The sequence below is a fragment of the Loxodonta africana genome, chromosome 12 (assembly GCF_030014295.1).
Source record: "Loxodonta africana isolate mLoxAfr1 chromosome 12, mLoxAfr1.hap2, whole genome shotgun sequence".
Taxonomy (NCBI): Eukaryota; Metazoa; Chordata; class Mammalia; order Proboscidea; family Elephantidae; genus Loxodonta; species Loxodonta africana.
In genome coordinates, this window is record NC_087353.1 from 19,454,656 (window position 1) to 19,477,499 (window position 22,844).

Genomic DNA, 22,844 nt, shown 5'->3' on the forward strand with positions numbered 1-22,844 from the left:
AAGTGTTCTATTTCTGTGACATTGGTTTCATTCCCCACAAGGTGCCACCATTCCTCCCATTGCCATCCTAGGCTCCCCATTTCCTTTCGTCCTGAATTGCTACCACTTCCTGCCTTCTTATGTTTGCTTTTGGCCAAATGTTGCCCTTTTGACTTTGTATAATTGCTTGTTCTAAGGAGCATCCTCCTTTTGGGTATTATTGTTTATTTTACAGGCCTGTCTATGGAGCCCTGGTGGTGCAGTGGTTAAGGGCTCAGCTGTTAACCAAATGGTCAGCAGTTCAAATCCACCAACTGCTCCTTGGAAACCCTATAGGGCAGTTCTACTTTTTCCTATAGGGTTGAGTAGCTAAAGCAAAAGTAAGAAATGATGAACTAAAAGAGCTGAACAGAAGATTTCGAATGGCGGCTCCTGAAGACAAGGTATTATAATGAAATGCGCAAAGACCTAGCGATAGAAAATGAAAACGGAAGAACATGCTTGGCATTTCTCAAGCTAAAAGAACTGAAGAAAAAATTCAAGCCTTGAGCTGCAATATTGAAGGATTCTACGAGGTTTGATCCCACTGGCTGCTCCGTGGGAAAAAGATGTGGAGTCTGCTTCTGTAAGATCACAGCCTTGGAAGTCCTAGGGGGGCCGTTCTACTCTGTCCTATAGGGTCATTGTGAGTTGGAATTGACTCGATAGCAATGGGGTTTGACCTCTGATCTGGGTGGTGCAAACAGTTAAGGCACTCAGCTGCTAACTAATAGATTAGAGGCTCTAGTCCACTCAGAGGCAGCCTGAAAGGAGGTCTGGAATCTACTTCAAAAAAAAAATCAGCCATTAAGCACCCTGTGGAACACAGTCCTAGTCTGACACACGTGTGGTCCCCATGAGTCGGAAGAGACTTGACAGCAACTGATGACCGCTATTCTAATCTTATTTCCCTGTTTCCTTATTCCTGGGGCCAGCTCAATATTGCTTCACCATATCACCTGGCTGTAGTCTAACTGACTTTCAGAAATGTATCGACATTCACCATCACCATAAGACACAGTAACGTAAGATGGAGTCCATTTCAGTGAGCCCTTCCGCCACTGATCATTAAATAAAAAATCATCTGTGCCAATCTGATAGACCAAAAACGCAGTATTTAATACATATTAAACCTTCTCTGCTTAAATGCCCTCTAAGACTTTTTTTTAAGCCTTACAGTCTAAGAAGACATATTCTTCCAAGGAAGTCAGTTTTCCTGTTAGGGAATGGTGAGGAAAAAAATGTGCTACTCATTTCTCTGCAACTATATGTCCAAAGTCTCAAATCCAGATAGGTTGTCTATACACAAATGTGAATATAGGCATATATGAATATATGGGTACATATTTGTGCACAGATAGATGTGTCTATAATCATATGTACATACAGGTATGTGTGTGCATGCATGTATACTTATATATATGATAAACCACATAGGGACCACAGTTTCGGATACTTCCTAAAAAAAAATTTTTTTTTTTTTTTACTTCCTAGACATAACCAAATACCATGTGAGATTGGTTTTCTGGGTTTGAAGGCTTAGGACCAGAGTTTCATGGGACAATTCATTAATTGGCATAATATACTTCATAAAGTGTATGCTCTACATCCCAATGTGGTGAGTAGTGTCTGGGGTCCTATAAGCTTGTGAGTGGCCATCTAAGATACAATTTTTGGTCTCTACTTGTTTAGAACAAAAGAGAAAAAAGGAAACCAAAGACTCAGAGAACAAAGCAGTCTACACAAACCATGGCCTCATCTTTCATGAGACCAGAAGAATTAGATGGTGCCCGGCTACCAGTAATGATCATTCTGATCAGGGCCACAATAGATGGACCCTGATAGAACTGGAGAAAATTGTGGAACAGAACTCAAATTCTTAAAAAGTCTAGATTCACTGGACCAGTTGACACTAGAGGACTTCCTGAGACGATCACCCTGAGATAGTCTTTAATCCTTAAACCAAAGTTAACCCTATAGGTCACCTTTTAGCTAAATAACAGATTGACTTCTAAAATAAAGGACATCACCTGTGAGTAATGAACTCCTTTAAAAAAAAAACTAAATGGTCAAAAATTACACTAAAGCAAAGATGAGAAGTTAAGGGGGCAGGGAAACTAGACTACTCAAAATGGTATAACCAGAATGAGAACGATGATACATTGTAAAAAAATGTAACCAATATCCCTGAATAATTTGTATAGAAATGGGAACCTAACTTGCTGTGTAAACTTTCACCTTGAACACAATAAAATATTATTTAAAAATACAGATAGGCTATTTAAATACTTTACATGTACATAAAATTCTTACAAAGTCATTCATTCATTCAAAAAAGGTTTATTAAAAATCATGTGAGCTAAGCAATGTTATAGACCCTGGGCATACAACGATAAATAAAAAGACAGAAGTCCCTGATCTCAAGGAGCTTATAGTCTAGACCAATACATTAATTTCTGTTCAGTTTAATATTTATCACTCTCCCTACTCCACAAACAGCCAGTCCAATATTTCAACATTTTAAATCAGGGCTGGCCTTGAAAATAGGAGGCTTATAACTGAAAATTTTTACATGGCAAAACTTAATGCTTGGCAGGTGGATAACATTTTTTGGAAGGAGTTTGAAGCTGTACAGAATCAAGCCTTGGTGAATGACATGGGTGATGCAACTGCAAAGGAGAATTTATCTAGTTTCACTTTAAAATAGGAGACCTGGGGCATAGTGGTTAAGAGCTCAGCTGCTAACCAAAAGGTTGGCAGTTCAAATCCACCAGCCACTCCTTGGAAACCCTGATGGGGCAGTTCTACCCTGTCCTGTAGGGTCGCTAAGAGTTGGAATGGACTCCACAGCAATAGGTGGTCTTTTTTTATATTAAAATAAGGAGTCAGTCCCACTGGACTAGGTGTTTCTTGAGGGCAGTGAATCTGTCTTGTTTACCTTTCATTCCCTGAGAGCTGGAAGAGTGTTTGGCATATGCTGGGTGTTTAATGAATCTTTGTGAAATAAATGAATTGACAAGTGAATGTGAAGTGAGAGAAGAGCCACTCCGTTGACTTATAACTTTAAATATCATCTGGTCAGAGATAAGGTCCTTGAGTGCTGAAAACGGTTTGTGTTTGACTACCAGTGGAAGGGCTGGCAGTTTGAACGTGCCCAATAGGGCTGCTGAGGAAAGGCCTGGCAATCTGCTTCTGTAAAGATTCCAGAAACCAAAACCCATTGCCATTGAGCTGATTCCGATTCATAGCAACCCTCTATGACAGAGCAGAACTACCCTACAGGGTTTCCAAGGCTTTGAATTTTTATGGAAATAGACTGCCACATCTTTCTCCCACAGAGTGGCTGGTGGGTTCAAACCACTGACCTTTCAGTTAGCAGCTAAGCACTTAACCAACCACTGTGCCACCAAGGCCCCTTTCTGTAAAGACTACAGCCCAAAAAAAAAAAAAAAAAACCCCATGGAGCTCAGTTCTACTTTGTAACACACGGAGTCCCCATGAGTCAGAATTGACTCGATAGCAACAGATTTGCTTTTTTTGGTTTAGTCAGAAATAACTCCCAAATGTATATCTCCAACCCAAAACTTAAGGAGTTCCTGGGTGGTGCAAATAGTTAAGTACTCAACTACTAGCTGAAAGTTTGGTGGTTCGAACCTACCCAGAGGCACCTCAGAAGACAGGCCTGGTGATCTCCTTCTGAAGGGTCACAGCCTTAAAAACACCCTGGAGCAGTTCCACTTTGGACACATGGGGTCACCATGAGTTGGAACTGACTTGACAACAACTAGCAACAATCCAAAACTTTCCTCCGAATCCTAAACTCCTATGTCCAATTGCCTTCTCACTCTACCTGGATGTCTTATAAGCATCTCTAACTTAAAACTGCCAAAATCAAATTCCTTATTCTTCCCCTATCCTACTCCCAAACTATTGCAACCACAATCCATCCCAACTCAGTTGATGATGTCTCCAACCTTCTAGCTGGTAAAGTCAAAAATCTTAAAGTCATCCTTGCCTCTTTTCTTTCTCTCACAGCCCACTTCCAGGCCATCAGAATATCCTGTTGGTTTTACTTTCAAAGTACTATCTGTCCATAATCTGTCTACTTCTCACTGTCTCCACTGCTTCCATCTTGTTCATGCTACTATTATATCTTACCTGGACTGTTGCAATAGTCAGCTAACTTCTCTCTCCACCCCTTCCTTTGCCCTGCCCTCCTCCCCAGCACTCTATTTTTCCCACAACAGCCAGAGTGATTAAACATAAGTCAGATCATGTGACTCCTCCAATGACTTCCCTAAGTTTTCCATATAAAAGTTGAAGACCTTACGAAGGCATTGTTTTCGACACTCCCTTTAGCTCACCAATCCAGCCATTCACTGACCTTCTTCATGATCCTTAAACGACATGACACAAGGCTCAGGACTCAGGGCCTTGGTACTCACTGCTACCTCTGCCTTGGAACACTGTTCTCAACATGGCTCTTCCTCCCTTGTCTCAAAGATTACCTTTTCGGTGAGATCTTTCTTGACTACCCCATTTAAAATTGAAACTACCTATCTGTCAGTTTTAGTACTATGGTAGCTCCTGTGTTGCTGTGATAATGGAAGCTATTCCACTAGTCTTTCAAATACCAGCAGGGTCACTCATAGTGGGCAGGTTCAGCAGAGCTTGCAGACTAAGACAGACTTGGAAGAAAGGCCTGCTGATCTACTTCTGAAAAACCGGCCAATGAATACAGTATGGATCACAACAGAACATTGTTTGACTCACTTGTGTGGACATGTCACCGGGAGAGATCAATCGCTGGAGGGGGATATCACGTTTGGTGAAGTAGAGGGTCAGGGATGACGCAGGACCAGCAGCTTTTCCTTCTGTTGTACGTTAAGTTGTCAGAGTCGACTCACTGCAGTTATCTATCTTAGCACTCCCATTCTCCTTTCCTGCTTTATCGTTCTTCTTGGCACTCACCACCTTTTAACATATCATATATTTTTTTCTTATTTATTTTTTTCTCTCCCCACAAGAATATAATCTATGAAGGCAGGGACTTTTGTTTTTTTCCTTCACTGCTAAATCCCCAGGTCCTAAAACAGTGCCTGTTGAATGAAAGAACTGAATGAATAAATCAAGGAATAAATGTGTTCAATGTATGAACAATAATCGCTGAACGTATTGAGCTCTTACTATGTAAGGCTCAGTTATAAGGGATTCACAGGCAACATCTAATTTTTGCAGAGGAGGAAACTGAGAAACAAGCAGAAAAGATGTGATTAGAAACGCAGGTCTGACTCAGCAACCTGTGTTCTTTCTTTTCTTCCAAATCCCGATGCCTGTGAATAAGGAAGACAAGAAGAATTGACGCAGTTCAGTTACGGTTTTGGCGAGTAATATTGAATATACCATGAACTGCCCGAAGAATGAACAAATCCGTCTTGGAAGAAGTATAGCCAGACTGTTCGTTAGAAGCAAGGACGGTGAGACTTGTCTCGGGTACTTTGAACATGTTACCACGCGGGATCAGTCCCTGGAGATAGACATCATGCTTGGTCAAGTAGAGGGTCAGCGAAAAACAGGAAGACCCTCGGTGAGGTGGATTGACACAGTGGCTGCAACAATGAGCTTTAGAAGCATAATAGCAATTGTGAGTATGGCGCAGGACCCAAGAGTGTTTCGTTCTGTTGTACACAGGGTGGCTATGACTTGGAACCAACTCGACGGCACCTAACGCTGTACACACTCCTGTGCCAGTAAGAGGTGGAGAAAGCCAGTCGTGGAACTCAAACGGTTCGAGTCCATGTTCTGGAACGTGGCACCCCACTGCCTCCCTTGGCAGCCTGAATAAATCAGTGGGTCTTGGAGTGAAAGGCCGTCAAAACAAAGCATGACTGAATTAGTTCAGCAGTAGGCACCGCTCAGTTTCTTACTGGTTCATACCAAGCCTAGGTCAAGGGGTGCTCTCAAATTGGGGCTTTGGGCTCCTTCCTTCCGGAGCGAATAGGGGTTTCACCTGGGCCGAAGGCGCCGGAATCCAATGTCAGGGGGTTCTGTTTCCGGCCGGAGGGCTCCTCTCGTGGCTCCCGGAAGCTGCGCTCGCTGCCGGGGTAACGGGCCTTTGCGGCGGGGGCGGCGGCCGTACGGGCAGGAGCGGAGCAGTTATGGACCTAGACGAGGCGGTAAGGAGGCCGTTGTAGCCAATAGGCTACGGAAAGCTGGGGGAGGAGGGGAGTGAGGCTGAGGAGAAGGGGTTGGAGGACGCTGACTAGCTGTGAGGGAAGCCGTTGGAAGAAGGAGGGCGGATTGGAAGGATGCAGAACGGGGAAACGGGATGGGGTTGACCGGCAGTCCCGGGGAGCGTTCGTGCGCGTTTTTGGAAAAAGGCTGGAGTGTCTGGCTTGGTGAGGTTGTGGGTGAAGGGAGGGCGGTGTGCTTGTCGATGTGGGTGTATTACGGAGGAGGACGAAGTTGTGGGTTTTGCGAGGTGGCCACCCACTGGCTCCTCTTCGCCCGACGGGACCACCCCCAAGCTCCCTCTGATGCTGGGATGGGTGAGGGCGGGGCAGCGGATGGAACCAGAATGCACCCAGGTAACCCCGGCCGGTCCCTCTGGGACTCCTGCCACAGCCTGGTGCCGTGACTCCAAATTCTAGTTTTGGAACACCCCAAGGTCATGACAGTTATCAGTACGAGGTCATCGAAAACGTTATCAAGTTGTTAAAATAAATTTTGCGTTCATTTTTGACCTGCTACATAAAATGCAGCAACTTTTTAATGGTATTACGGGAGGATTAGGGAATTAAACCAAACCAAACCCGTTGCCGTCGAGTCGATTCCGACTCGTAGCAACTGTATAGGACAGAGTAGAACTGCCCCATGGAGTTGCCAAGGGACAGCTGGTGGATTTGAACTGCTGACCTTTTGGTCAGCAGCCGAGATCTTAACCACTGAGCCACCAGGGCTACATTTAGATAAAGGATATTAAGTCAAACACCAAAGACATTGGGAATAAGTAATTTAGTGTCAGAGAATTAGGCCTAAGGGAAACCCTGGTGGCTTAGTGGTTAAGTGCTACGGCTGCTAACCAAACGGTTGGCAGTTCAAATCCGCCAGGCGCTTCTTGGAAACTCTATGGAGCAGTTCTACTTTGTCCTATGGGGTCGCTATGAGTCGGAATCGACATGATGGCACTGGGTTTGGTTTTTTGGTTTGGATGTACCCAAGCAGTACGGTGATGTTGTTAGGTGCCGTTGAGTCGCTTCCGACTCATGGTGATCCCTGTGCACAACAGAAGGAAACACTGGCTGGTCCTGCACCGTCCTCACAATTGTTACGCCTTCATCGCAGTAGATGTGCTATAACTGTTCTGTAAATGCTAGATTAAGAAAATTAATTATTATAACTCATCAATGGCCTGTTATACTCTAAGTAGGGATCACATCTGTTTTGCTCACCGACTCCCCAGCACCTAGTAAAATACTGGCACATACGTAGCTGGTACTCATTATGTTGCTGAATAAATACATCAGAACTTGAAGTACCCTAGTAAACACCTAGCTCCTTTGTGGTGGGTATGTGTTTGTAGTGTCCTGGAGGAAGTTCCCAATGATATGCTACTTCTGTTTTTGAAGTCTTCTCTATACTTAATTTTTGTCTTCTTTTTTCTTACAGCATTTTCGGGAAGTTGTATTTACTTTTCTCTTTGTTTCCAATTTTACTCCTACCACCTTTTCTTCTTTTTTCCCTCACGGCCAAGTTTAGAAAATTTTCCCTTATAGTTTAAAGTGGTTCCATACTGATCAAGAGACTGAACCGTTATTGTACTTATTTGCAAATAATCTATTTTCTGTGATAATGACAGGGAATACTCTAAGCAGAAATACAAGGTTTAGGTACAATGTATTGAATGTGGTTTGAGAGTAACACCTCTTTTATTCTCCTCTCCTCTAGAAAGAGTTCAAAGAACGCTGTACTCAGTGTGCTGCCGTCTCTTGGGGTCTTACTGATGAAGGCAAATATTATTGTACTTCTTGCCACAATGTTACAGAAGTAAGTAATAGATATAATTTTTGAATTTATGTTTTAAAAATACATTTTCAACCTAATAGTAGCATAATCCCCAAAGAATTGATGTATTTTTCTCACTCATGCAATGTCACAGTTCCAAGAATGTAAAGTCTTCAAGTGCTTACAAATAGGTTAAGGAATTTGTAAATTAGACTTAAGATGAGTTTTTGAAATTATGGTGAGCCACATTTAAAATTGATTTCCTGATTTAAACTGTGGTTTAAGGGGAAATAATTAAAATTGGACTTAGAAGACGATGCGTTTCTTTATATTAGTTAATACTTATTTAAGAGTTTTTAACGTGCCAAGATAGTGTAGAGGTTTGGGGCAGGGGATGCATTAGAAAAATTGAAAACCGTTGAGAGTATTGGAAATTATGCTTCGTTATCATTTTACCTTTGTACAGTACTTCACAGATTACAAAATGTTTTCTTATCCATTATATCATTTCCACCTTGTAATAACCTGTGAGATACACTGTTATGCCTATCCATAGATGGGGCAAGTAGGCCTCACAGGGGTTGAGTGCATTTGCCAAAATCACACAAGTATAATGTGTCTGAGCCAGGACTTGAATCTGAGTCGTTTGACTCCAGTGTTCTTTTAACCCCAGCATACCTGCCTCTTAATATAGAATTTGTCACACTGGTCTGTGTAACCTTGGTAAAATGAGGCTACTTTTACGCTGGAAGTGCTAGGTCCTTTTCTGATTACCACACGTTAAGGGCAATAGAACCAAAATAATCATGTGTGGACAACCTGCTGTTGGACAGACTAAACATGCCAGCACTCTTCAGACTGCACAGAGCCATGATGGAACACGTGTAACAAATATTGCCATCGCTAAGTGGGCTTATGAAAGGCAAATTTGGAATAAGACTTCTGCTTCTGGCCAAAATGGAGTAACAGGGACCAGATTTACCTGCTGTCTTACTTTCCTGGTGCGGCTGTAACACAGATACCACAAGTGGGTGGCCTTAAAGAATAGAATTTTATTTTCTCACAGTTCTGGAGGCTAACAGTCCAAGTCAGGGTCCCCAGCCATGTTGATCCCATCTTTGTCAGTATCCCAGGAAATCCTTGGTTCTGAGCAAGTCTTACACAGCATCTGCCTTCCCCAGCATGTGCTCACATGTCTCTGTGTCTATGTTGCTCTTTATATAGCTCAGAAGTAATTAGGTTTAGGATCCATCCTATACTGGTATGACCTCAACTGACTGATTATATTAGGTGGCTTTATGGAATGTGGTTGCATTACGTTAGATAATATTACATCCACAGATATAGGATTTAGGATTCTTTGAGGAGTGGAACCTCTTTGTAGTAAACAATTTGGCCTTTGGTCCTGGTTCCTGAGAACAGGGCCACACCTGAGGCCATTGAGTGCCCCCCCCCCACCTTACCCCATCAGACCACAGGAGATCACCTGGAGGTCCAATGCTGACTAAACCTCAGGAGGCATGGTGTCATCTGTCATGGCCACGTGGTGAGATCAGTAAAAGGTCTTGGAAGACGGAGGTTCACTGGAGCTCCTGAGCTAGAGAAAGCCAACATTTCTGCTCTCAGGAGGTTAAGTATGGAGCTCTCTGCTGAGACCCCTCCCAAGCCGTGTCCTTTGTGTTTGTATCCTTTTTCCTTCTAGATTAAACATAGCCCTTTCCCTGCAGCTCGTGAGTCATTCCATTGGATCATCAGACTTAAGAAAGAGAGAAAGGATCAGTACCCACTGACCTGGCCCCAGGTGAATGGGGATGAGAGAGAGAAGGGGGCAGTACCCACTGACCTGGCCCCAGATGAATGGGGGTGAGAGAGAGAAGGGAGCAGTACCCCCTGACCTGGCCCCAGGTGAATGGGGATGAGGGAGAGAAGGGATCAGTACCTACTGACCTGGCCTCAGGTGAATGGGGATAAGAGAGAGAAGGGGGCAGTACCCCCTGACCTAGATCTGGGTAAATGAAGATGAGGGTGAAAGGACTGCATGGTGCAACTGCTGTCTGAACTAAGCAGGGAAGGGCTAAACTGAGATTTCCCTGGACTGGTTTGATATCATAAATTGGTGTGAGCACAAGGTGGGATTCGCTAGAGGGAGTAATCCCTGACTTTGCAGATTCAAACACATATTTTGAGGGAACACAATTCAATCCCTGACACTCCCTACCTTAAATAATTAAAAACCTAGACAAAATAATATGAAACAAGTAAAAAAAATTTTTTTCTTGAGAAAAGTGGTTAATTTAGTTCACAATTCAATCTCACAAGTGCTCTTTCCTGGAGACAATCATTGTACTTCAGTCTGCAGCTGAAGTACTTATATCTACTTCCCATTTAACACACAGGATTTTAAAAAGGTATGTACTCGCTTGATGAAATAGTTGGGGAGATAGATAATGTTCACTATCTTGATAGTGGTGATGGTTTTGTGGATATATCTCTATCTGTATCTATTGACACCTTCGAATTATGGTGTTGGCAAAGAATATTGAATATACCATGGACTGCCAAAAGAACGAACAGATCTGTCTTGGAAGGAGTACAACCAGAATGCTCCTTAGAAGCAAGAATGGCAAGACTACGTCTCACATATGCTGGACATGTTATCAGGAGGGACTAGTCCCTAGAGAAGGACACCGTGTTTGGTAAAGTAGGGGGTCTGCAAAAAAGAGGAATACCCTCAATGAGATGGATCGACGCTGTGGCTGCAACAATGCGCTCAAGCAAGACAGCAATTGTGACGACGGCACAGGATCAGGCACTGTATCGTTCTGTTGTACATAGGGTCGCTGTGCTTCGGAACCGACTTGGCAGCACCTGACGATAACAACATCTGTGTCTACGTATATAGATAAATATCAAAACCCATCAAATTGTACACTTTAAATGTGTGCAGATGGTGCCTCTGCCTTGATTTGTGTTAAGGTGCTAGTTTTTTTTACCCACCATTGTTTTTATACCAGTGGTGCGAATGTAAACACAGTGAAGAAAGATTGTGTCTGAATGTACACCATCAGGAGATGAAGTTAGCATTCTATTTTTCTAGAAATTAAATTCTTTTGTTTCTGCCTTTGATAATGTTTCTGTTTGGTTCTCTCTGATCAAATCAGCCATGGTAATTTTTTTGCTTGGGAGTTCTTAAAAGACTGTCAGCTCATGTGGGGTAACTTTCTAGGAACAGAGACTTCTTAGGTGAGCAACATCTTTATATGAGCCAAGACCCTAGCTCAGTACCTTACACATAATAGGCTAAGCTGTGTGTTGCACAGTCTAAGTGGCTATTCTTTGCTGTTAATAATCCAGGCATGTTCTTCACAAGGAGTAAGATGTGACTGTGCTCCCTGGAGTTGTGTAGTGTGGCATGTTGAAGTTGGTTGGGGCGAGTGGCTGATGGGACCTAGGAAGAGTAGAAGTCACGGTACAACTTTCCTTATTTTTCTACCCCTTTCACTGCCCCCCAGTTTCTGCTGTATATAATTTTTCAAGCTCTAGATACTCTCTACAGTCTGGAAAAAGGCCTTCTGAGCTGGGAAGGAAACAGAGTGTTATCCTGGCATATTTTATCTAGAAAAAAATTTTGAGGTCTGTAATCTGACCAGTTGAGGCAATAGATAACTCTGCAAGCATTTCACGGGTATTTAATAAAGGTACAAACTAGAATTGTGTGAGTTTTAACAGGTTATATTTTGTAACTGATCTTGCCTGAGTAAACCAGCAATAATACATGTTTATTGTAGACAATTTGGAAATTGTGAAGATAAAAGCTAAAGTCACTACTAACCTTAACACACATTTTAATAGCTTCCTTTTAGTCTTTTTTTTTTTTTCTGTGTGTGGAGGAGGAAGGAGGTGTATTTGAGTACTAATGAATCTTCTATTTTAATAATTTAGTTATTTTCTGTGTTATTCTAAGCATTTACAGACATTTTTATGGACTATAAATATTCTAAAATGTAACCATTCAATAATTATTTATAACTCTATTTTTGAATATTTTCAGCTTTTCTGGTTTTTTGCTATTTCACATTTTATCTAGTCCAGATCTTAAGCCTTCGTTTCCTGCCTACCCTTTATGAGTTTTACCTGTCTTTGCTGCATTCACTGCTGTAGTATTTATTCTGACATGTCTTATATTCTCAGTGGAGCCAACCCAGGACACCAGGATTGCTTTGAATATGATTTCTGTAACTGGAAAGACTGCCTTCCAAAAATCCTATTGTTAGAGACATGTCTTCCCTTTTATTCTTAGTCAGAATAGAAGATTAATTTTATTCCAAGTTTCTAAATTTAGAAAATACATAAATGTTCCCTGTTGGTTAAAAGCCTTCACTTTTCTTCCAGCATTAAGGCTTAATAACTTTATTTTTGGTAGTGAGAGAGCTTGCATCTTAGATACCTGCCCTTGAGAGCACTTGGAATTGATGACTTTGGTATGAAATGTAGTCACCCTTTAGTCATTTTAAAATTCTGTAAGTTTTACTAAAAATAAAAAGTAGTACTCTTGAGTACTATGTAGTAGTACTATGAGTCGGAACCAACTCAATGACACCTAACAACAACTGTTGCTGGGAACTCCGGGTTCTGCTCCGTGCGACTCTCTTGGGGCCAAAAGACGGCGACAGAACTGGGGAGAGCAAAAGGCAACTTTATTGGTTGGCCAAGCAAGGAGACAGTTGGGTCTAAGTGCCTTCAAAGAATGCTTGCCAGCAGCTTGTTGAAGCTGGTTTACTCAGGCAAGATCAGTTACAGAATACAAGATGGCACAGGTGCTGATGCTGAACGTTCCAGAATGAGTAAGCATTTTCTAGGGCCTGGGTGTGATTCCCTGCACAGGAGTAACTTAGCCATTTTGTTCGTTAGCATGTCAGCCCTCTACCCAGGGGTGGAGAATTTACCATGCATGAGGCAGTTAATGAGCTAAAGGTCACCTGGAGTGCCAGGATAGAGGGCAAGACTGTTTCATCTGATTTCGGCTAGCTGGTAGCTGTTTCTTTTCAAGGAAGTTCTGAAGAGAAAAACAGCTTCAGGAAATGGGTGGGTAAGGCGCTGTCCCGGAGAGACAACGATTTTTAGAAAATGGCTCTAGCTCTGTCTTAGTACTGTCATGGATTGAATTGTATTCCCCAAAAATATGTGTCAACCTGACTAGGCCATGGTTCTGAGCGTTGTGTGATTGACCGTCATTTTGTCATCTGATGTGGTTTACCTATATGTAGTAAATCCTACCTCTCTGATGTTAATGAGGCAGGATTAGAGGCAGTTATGTTAATCAGAAAGGACTCAATCTACAAGTTTAGGTTGTGCCTTAAGCCAGTCTCATTTGAGATATAAAAGAAGTGAGCAGAGAGACCCAGGACCTCATACCACCAAGAAAGTAGCACCAGGACCAGAGTGTGTCCTTTGGACCTAGGGTCCCTGCACTGAGAAACTCCTAGACCAGAGGAAGATTGATAACAAGGACCTTCCTCTATAGCCCACAGAGAGAGAAAGCCTTTGTGTGGAGCTGGCACTCTGAATTTGGACTGCTAACCTCCTAGACTGTGAGAGATAAAACTTCTGTTTGTTGAAGCCATCCAGTTGTATTTCTCTTATGGGAGTACTAGATGACTAAGACAAGTACTTTTGTAACTTCGGAAATGAAAGATGTTTTAGAGTATTATTTAAACACACAAAAGTAGGATGAAACTAATTCATATGTAGTTCAGGTGTTGTCCGTTATAATAAATACAGAAATTGTTTTAATTCTGAAATTTGTTTTGGATGGAAGAAAAAAATGAGTGAATTTGACTTTTGATTTGGTTTGAAAAAGTTAAAAGTGATTTAAAATAAAAGTGTATTCAATTAACAGACATTTATTCAGGTACTGTTTTAAGTACTGAGAATTTTGAATGAAAAAGCAACATAAACATTATTCAGAATGTTATATAACTTACGTAATTTTCCCAAAATGTTACCAGTATTGGTCCTAGCATTCACCATTTAGTTCATTATACTTTGCAGAGCATACTTGAAAATATGTTTAAGAGGTTATAAAGCTATCTTTTTTTTTTTTTAAATAATGTTTTATTGTGTTTTCGGTGAAAGCTTACACAGCAAATTAGATTCCACTTAACCATTACTACACACATTGTTCAGTGGCATCGGTTACATTTTTTGTAATGTGTTAAGATACTCATTAATTCCATTCTGGATATTTTATTTCCAGTAATCTGGTTTCCCTGACCCTTTACCCTTTCATCTTTGCTTTAGAGTATTTGTTGACCATTTGGTCTCATACGGATGATTTTTTAAAGGCGTGCAGTATTCATGGATAATATTCTTTATTATATAAGCCAATCTGTTATTTAGCTAATAGGTGACCTTGGGGTAGTTCCAGTTTAAGGTTTATGGAGCATCTCAGGGCCGTAGTCTGGGGGAATCCTCTAGTCTCAACTGGCCCAGAAAGCCTGGACGTTTTAAATATTTGAGTTCTGTTCCGCACTTTGTCCCCTTCTGTCAGGATCCGTCTGTTGTGTCCCTGATCAGAATGGTAATTAGTGGTAGCCAGGCGCCATCTAACTCTTCTGGTCTCAGGGTAGATGAGGCATGGTCCATGTTGACGGTTAGTGCTATGGACTGGTTTCTTCTCTGAATCTTTGATTTCCTTCTTTTTCTTTTGCTCTGGGTGAGAAGAGACCAGTAGTTGTATCTTTGACAGCCACTTGCAAGCTTTTAAGACCTCACACACTACTCACCAAACTAGGATGTAGAGCATAAACTTTATGAACTATATTATGCCAGTTGACCAGTTATCCTGCAAGACCATGGTACAAAGTCTTCAAACCCAGAAAACCAATCCCACAGATATTTGGTTGTGTCTAAGAAGTATCTGTAACTGTGTCCTTTATGTGCTTTATATATAAATATAGGTACATGTATGTTTGTGCACATATGCACACACATATACATGCCTGTACACGTACATGTATATATGTAACCACACATACATTTTTTGGAGTTGTTATTGTTGCAAAATTATGTGTGTCCTAGCATTTACCAAAAACGTCCTTTTTTTCTTGTGTACTTCTTAGTGACATCATTTACCTTGGTCAGCTCTGTATACTTCACCCACATTTGGTTTTACCTTTCCCGTCTCTATAAATAACAAGCATGTACTTTCCAGAGAGTGATTTCCCACCCATCCCATCCCTGGTAACCACCAATGAATGTTGGTTTCTGTATCTATTTTCATCCTTTTATAAAAGTGAGGTCATAACAATATTTGTCCTTTTGTAATTGAAAGCTATCTTTTTAATGGCTTGTTTCTGTTTCCTGCAGATATCTAAGGAAGTTATAAACACTGGGGATATTCCAAATACCAAGATACAAGCCATCAATCGGGGACTTAAAAGAAAAAGAAAACTTGGTATGCTCTTTCTTCGTATTGCTTAGCGTTCTTTAATCACGTCTTGGCACCTCTTTAGTTTCTTTCACCTTCGCGATTTGGGGACATGGGCTGGAATATTAAATAGATTCTAGAGAAGATGCCAGATTTTTAGCAAATAATCCAAAATGGAATTAAAGTGGGTAACTAGCCTGGTAGAATTAGGGTTAGGTTAGTGCTTATTGTCAATAAAGTGCAATTCCAGTGGAGCAACTATTATGCAAAAAGTAATAATAGCAAGGAGAGCATATGTTCTTCTCTGTTGATGTATGTTCTCCTGTTCTATATCTGTTGTCTGTAACACATACGGTTTTCTGTGCTTTTAAAGAAAAATGCTTACTTTCTGAAGTGATTCAGCTGTAAACCGTCTGGTTAGGCGAGCTAAACACGATACTCAGCTTTCAGAAATCTGTGTCTCACGTGAACTTTGGACACACCTTTATATAATAGGGAAGATTATTTTCCCTTAAAATAGCCTCAGCATGGGTGTGCTTTGAGAGGTAATCCATTTCATTAATCCAGTAAGTGCATATAATTAACCGTTATTGAGATGAACCTGAATCTTAATTGATGCTGGTTCTGTGACATTACCTATACCAGATTCTCAAGTTTGAAATCAGGTTAATATAAATGGTGCCCTCTGCTTCATGAGGTAGCAGACACACACATACAAAATACATTGTGTGTGCGTGTGTGCATGCGTGTGTGTGTATAAATGAAATGCCTTTATGAAATGTGTCAAGGAATGAATTGTGTCCTCCCCCACAAAATATGTGTCAACTTGGCTAGACCGTGATTCCCAGAATTGTGTGATTGTCCATCCCTTTGTCATCTGATTTGATTTTCCTGTGTGTTGTAAACCCTACCTCAATGATGTTAATGCGGCAGGACTCAATCTACAAGATGAGATTTTGTCTTAAGTCAATCTCTTTTGAGATACAAAAGAGAAAAACAAGGAGAGAGACAGAGGACCTTATACCACCAAGAAAGTAGTGCCAGGAGCAGAGTTCGTCCTTTGGACCTGGGGTCCCTGCACTGAGAAGCTCCTAGACCAGGGGAAGATTGATAACAAGGACCTTCCCCTAGAGCGTACAGAAAGAGAAAGCCTTCCCCTGGAGCTGGCACCCTGAATTCTGACTTCCAGCCTACCGGACTGTGAGAGAATAAATCTGTTTGTTAAAGCCATTCACTTGTGGTATTTCTATATAGCAGCACTAGATAACTAAGACAAAACGCATTGACATTCTTAGAAGAACAGCGGAATTCCTAAATGTTGTCATGTGTTCCCGTTTCACCTTTAATAATGACTATTTTTATTAGGCTAAAATCTGATTAATTCAGGCTTGACCTATCTAAATAGTTAAAATGTGTAGTTAAACTTAAATTGCTGATGAAACATCAAGTGCTTCAAATTAGATGTCATATGTCTTATGTTCAACCTCTCTGTCCTTTTTTTCGTCTGTAAAAGGAGAATAGTAGTACCTTTTGGTATGTAGAATAGGAACCCAGGCTCAGAATTTAAAATAAGACTTTATCAGTTTCTGAGAACACCGTGCAGGAAGAAGAGAATACACATGCTTATTGCCTGAAGAGATTTAATTCCCTCATCTTCCAAGTGCATCAGAATCACAGACATTCTCTTTTATTTTTTTATACAACCTAAGACCCTTTCCAGAATCTCTGAGTGGCACAAACAGTTAACACACTCAGCTCTTAACCAAAAGGCTCAGCCAGAGGCACCTAGGAAGAAAGGCCTGGCAGTCTACTTCTGGAAAATTAGTCATTGAAAACCCTGTGGAGCACAGTTCTACTCTGACACACACAGGATCACCAAGTTAGAATCAACTTGATGGCAATTGGCATAAGACCTTTTCTAGGAATTGGGCTAGACAGCAGGGGTGGGGACATCTTGTGACATTCAGGTGAGGAAGAGGTAGGGTCCTATGGCACGCTCCAGGGAAGAGGGGCTCTTGCAGTCATAGGTTAACAAACCTGAGGGAAAAAAAAAATTTTTTTTTTTTTTGGCTTTAACAAAGAGAAATTTATTCTCTCACAGTCTAGGAGGCCCGAAGTCGAATTTCCGGTTGCTAGCTCCTGGGGAAGGATTTCTGTCTCTGTCGGCTCTAGGGGAAGGTCTTTGTCATCAATCTTTGCCAGTCTAGGAGCTTCTCAGTGCAGGGACCCTGGGTCCAAAGGACACACTATTCTCCTGGCTCTTGTTTCTTGGTGGTAGGAGGTCCCCCTAGCCCTCTGCCCATCTCTCTGCTCGCTTCTCTCTCTTTTTTTTTTTAAATAATTTTTATTGTGAAACTTGAGAAATTTTGTGTAAGAAGGGCTGATAACATAGTTTTCAAAGAGTTACAGTACTCTTCCAGCAGTGAGGGGTAAAACATAAGGGTCTTATCAGATTTTAACTTTATTTAACTGGTAGTTATATTAAGCATATAGTTCTGCTATTGTGGTGGCAGATTTCTTCACAATCCCTTAGGGTTGTTTTGAGAATTGAAGAAAATAATCTACTTAAAATACCTTGTACACACCTCATGCCTAGGCAGAGATCCATAAGTATTAGTTTTCCTTTCTTTCAGTTTCTCCCATAACCTAGAATCATTTCCAGAAAAGCAGAATGCCATCGAATAGTTCATTTTCTTTAAATATTCTTAGTGTCTTTTCCTGTACTCCTGGATCATCACATTTTTAATTTTGTCCATTCATTTACCAAATTTTCATCATTCCCTTTGTGAGTTCAAATGGAAGAGTGGTAGAAGCAATGGATGTGTACTTCATTTAGGATTCTGCTAGGCAGTGATCCAGTAAACTGTGTATTTTAAAAACATCTTTTTTTGGTTTGGTACTCATTTTTTTGCCTTTTAGTCTAACATTTCGGAAAAATTATAATTAAAAACATTTAAAATTTGATAATTTATTTTTATAAAAATGGTGTTTAGCTTTAACATTTGTGTACAGAAGTGCCAGATTGGAAATAAGAGAATGTACATGCAAACCCTACTCAGGGGTACCAAAAAATCCAAGTTGTGATGTATAAACCACAAGTTGTAATTATGTAGTAGCATTATAGCCAGCAAATCAGTGTAATAATGCCTAAAATATGTTACCTGCCCTTTAGAGAAAGGCTGGGACTGGTATGTGTGCGAAGGTTTTCAGTGTATACTTTGTCAACAAGCAGAAGCCTTGAAGACCCTTGGAGTAGGCCCGGAGTTAAAGGTAAGTCCGTTCGTGTCTAGAAGTTAGCTGAACATTTTGGTGTTTGGAGAACAGTAAGATTTAGAGTGAAACTAAGGAGAAAAGTAAGATTATTACTAATAATACTAGTGCTACTGAAAGAATCATTTTCCCATGTTTTTGTTTTAATCTTTTTACTGGATCACCAATCCCCAGTGTGTTCTATGGGATGTAAATAAGTGATATATCCAAAAGAAAATAAAAAGGGTTTTAGCCTTTAGATATTTAGGAAACAAATTACTTAATGGCCTTATGTGTGTTAATGTGCTTGTTTAATTTCTAAGCGGATATGGTATGCAGTATTCCCAATTTGAGAACAAACTATTTTGGTTTGTGTGTGTGTATATTCCATCTATCAGGACTTGAGTTCCACAGAATGCACCTTGAGGCATGACACATTAAATAGTGGTTCTCAGACTCACATGTGCATCAGAACCACCTGAAGGGTTTGCTAAAACACAGATTACTGGGCCCCATTTCCAGAGTTTCTGATTCAGTAGGTATGGAGTGGGGCCTGAGAATTTGCTTTTCCACCAAGTTCCCAGGTGACACTGATAGCTGCTGATCCAGGGACCACACTGTGCTGACTCCTTGGAAGTAATATAGTATCCCTGCTATTATTTGAACTTAATATCCTTTCACCTAGTTAAAACCATTTCAGAAATTCTTTAAAAGCCAGTTATTTAGCAACAAGCTGTTGCTGTGTACTTGTTCCAGGCCCATCATTGAGAACTAAGTGCTAAGAGATCCAGTCTAGGTGGGGAGAGGGCTTTATGTATATGTCAAATACCAAAAAAACCCATTGCTATCGAGTCAATCCCAACTCATAGCGACCCTATAGGACAGAGTAGAACTGCCCCGTAGAGTTTCCAAGGAGCGCCTGGCGGATTCAAACTGAACTCTTGGTTAGCAGCTGTAGCACTTAACCACTATGCCACCAGGGTTTCCGTATGTCAAATAGTAAGCAGGACATTAGCAAACCATAGTCTCATAGAGAGACATTAAGGTCAAAAGGTAAGTTGATGATACTCTGAGATTTGTGAATCTGGTTCCTCCCTACATAGTCATCCTGTGTATAAATTCTATAGTTTAAATAGTTACACTATATAACTGCAGTGGAGTCTCCACCCAGTTCATCGGGGATTAATTCTGAAAACAGTTTCTCTGAAATTAGCCAATGAGCATAACTATTCAGACCTGATTAGTTAAATGACATTATGGTAAGCTCATAGGCCCTGGATTCAGACCTAACTCCAAATCCTTTTCATGGCTTTTCTACTTACTTATTGGCTGGGCAAGCTTGGCCAAATTATGTAACTTCTGAACCTCAATTTCTTCAACAGTAAAATGAAAATAATGGCTATCTTGCAGTATTGTGTCAGCTAATGGGTGTCTGGTACACAGTTGGTGATGAATACAGGTCGTCCCCAATTTAGGACAGGGGACTGTCGTAAGTTGGTTCTGACGTAAGTCGAATAACTCCTTTTTTTTTTTTCTGGTTTTCGTAGCCAGCTATACGGCAGCATTTTGAACAGTAAATCATAACATTGAACATCTGTGAGTGAACATCTGAGAACAATAACTTTGGCAAATAATGTGCTGCAGCATTGTATGTGGTACATATTATTGATGATAATAACATCTGCCAAAAAAATTTTTTAAACCCAGGCAGTCATAACTGCGGGTCATCATAACTCCAGTAACGATGTCAGTTGGGGACTACCTGTAAATGGAAAAGTGTTTTTGTTTTGTTTAACTTTCACTTGGGACTGTAGACCTGGTAGTTAGCTTTTCCTCCAACTACAAGTGTGTATAAATTGCTTTCTTTCTCTAATCCTCAATTTATGTAACTTACGAGAAGAGATTCAGTGAGGTGAACTTTAATGTCCCGTCCTTCTCTAAAATCTGAAGTTAGTAAGGATTTATTCAGCATTTATTATTATTACCTGAAATTGTAATGACAGGTTTTTTTAAAAGCAGATAAGAATACATTTGGATGGAAGGCAATGTGTAAAGCACAAGTGATTCCTGGGTGTAGACGTGCTGTGTATTTGCAGTAATATGCTAGCGCTCAGTCATCGTTCGTTTCCCTCCTTAGAATGAAGTTTTACATAATTTTTGGAAGCGCTACCTTCAAAAGAGCAAGCAGGCATATTGTAAAAACCCAATTTATACCAGTAGAAGGAAAGCTGTGGTAAGTCACAAGTCTGAAAAGGGGGTTAAAAAGGACATTTCTAGTGAGATATAGAGTGATATGGGGTCCATGACCAGTTTGAGCACCTGGGATCATGATGCTTGTGAGAGAATTTTCAGCGAAGAGGCGTATATCATGATAAACCAGGACATATACCTTTCCTGATTTTAAACCACGCAGTATCCCTACTCTTTCTGTTGGCACGACTGCCTCTCAGTCTACGTACAGGTTGCGCATGAGCACAATTAAGTGTTCTGGAATTCCCTTTCTTCACAGTGTTATCCGTAGTTTGTTATGATCCATACAGCCGAATGCCTTTGTGTAGTGAATAAGACACAGGTAGACATTTTTCTCGCACTTTGGTTTTACGTCTTCTCCTGAATCCAGGCTGTATTTCTGACAGTTCCCTGTTGATGTATGGCTATAGCCATTTTTAAATTATATTCAGCAAAATTCTGCTTGCATGTGATATTATGATACTGTTTGATAATTTCCTCATTCCATTGGATCACTTTCCTTTGGAATGGGCACAAACATGGATCTGTTCCAGCCAGTTGGCCAGGTAGCTGTTTTCCAAATTTCTTGGCATAGATGAGTGAGTGCTTCTAGCATTGCGTCTGTTTGTTGACGCGTCTCAACTGGCATTCCATTCAAATCCTGGAGCCTTGATTTTTGCCAGTGCCCTAAGTGAAGAACTTCAGTACTCTTGGTTCTTGATCATGTGCTACCTACTGGAATGGTTGAATGTCAGCCAATTCTTTTTGACTCTGTAAGTATTGCTATGAGTCAGAATCGACTCGACGGCACTGGGGTTATATTTCTTCCATCTTCTTTTGATGCTTCCTGTGTCACTCAGTATTTTGCCTGTAGAATCCTGCCCAGTGGGGCAGTTCTGCTTTTTCGCATTGGGTCACTATGAGTCACAAATCAATTCAATGATACCTAACAGCCTAAGCTAACACAAGCTATTATATCATTATCAATTAAGTGTAATAAAAGTGCTAGAAGAGTTCAAAGAAGCAAGAAATCATTGAATAAGACTGCATTATAGAGTAATTAATGAGTTGGAGAGAGAGAAGAAAGGACAGTCCGAGCAGGAGAAATGGACTTAGCAAAGATATGAAGCAAAAATTCACAAGGTGGGTTTGGTGAAGAGAAGCAAGTCATAGCATCTGGAGTCATTATTGATGCTTGATATTTGTATTGATGTAGATTCCAGAGCTATAAGAGAGATGTTTGTGGGAAAATAAGGAATCCTGGTGGTTATGCAGGCAGCCTGTTTCCTTGCCTCACCCTTGTCTGTAGCCCTTCTCTGAGAAGCCTTAGCAGAAGCTTCCAGGGAGCAGGTTTCAGAAGTAAAGGTCTTTTGGTCTTAGGGATTTGGGAGACAGGTGCAGTTCTCTAGAATGGTTTCTTTTTTGGTGTGTATGTGATGGTCAGGAAATAAGTTTATGGAAAATTTTTTTTAACTCCCATGCAATAATTTTATAATATTGTTTTACAAATAGGTATTAGAAGAGAATCTAAGTCATTCAGACTGGGAGAGTGAGCCTGAGCTGCTAAGTGACTTTAGCTTTCCTTTTGTTGAAAGTGGAGCAGAATCTCAGTCTGATGTCAACACTCAAAAGTCTTTTCCTGTCATCAAAGCATCACAATCAGGTAAAAATAAAAATTAAACTGTTTACAATTTTAAAACCAATAAATAGGAGTTGACTGAACAGCAACTAGCAAGAACAACAAAGTATCTTAAAAATAATTTAGTCCAATCGACTCATATTACAAGGAAGGGAACTTGGCTAGCAAGAAAGAATGACTTACTAAATTATACGGCTAGGAAAAAGGAGAATTAAATAAGATCTTGGTGCAGTAAGAACAAAACAAATAAAAGCACATTGTCTTCATGTGAGTATT

The 22,844-nt window shown here is 40.7% G+C and overlaps 1 protein-coding gene across 5 annotated transcripts in view; it reads left to right on the forward strand.

The window, feature by feature from the left end:
- The first annotated feature begins 6,082 nt into the window (after positions 1-6,082).
- Positions 6,083-22,844, forward strand: part of TAF1B (TATA-box binding protein associated factor, RNA polymerase I subunit B) — a 77,244-nt gene continuing 60,482 nt past the window's right edge. For 2 of the 5 annotated variants that reach the window (XM_010591908.3, XM_003411881.4), the window contains exons 1-6: positions 6,083-6,194; positions 7,966-8,064; positions 15,391-15,478; positions 18,624-18,721; positions 20,838-20,933; positions 22,442-22,592. In XM_010591908.3, coding sequence (XP_010590210.1) covers positions 6,177-6,194; positions 7,966-8,064; positions 15,391-15,478; positions 18,624-18,721; positions 20,838-20,933; positions 22,442-22,592 — 550 coding nt within the window. In that variant the 5' untranslated portion in view covers positions 6,083-6,176. Of the gene's footprint in view, positions 6,195-7,965; positions 8,065-15,390; positions 15,479-18,623; positions 18,722-20,837; positions 20,934-22,441; positions 22,593-22,844 lie in introns of those variants that run through there. The other 3 variants (XM_023550421.2, XM_064295023.1, XM_064295022.1) reach the window with 3 other exon arrangements.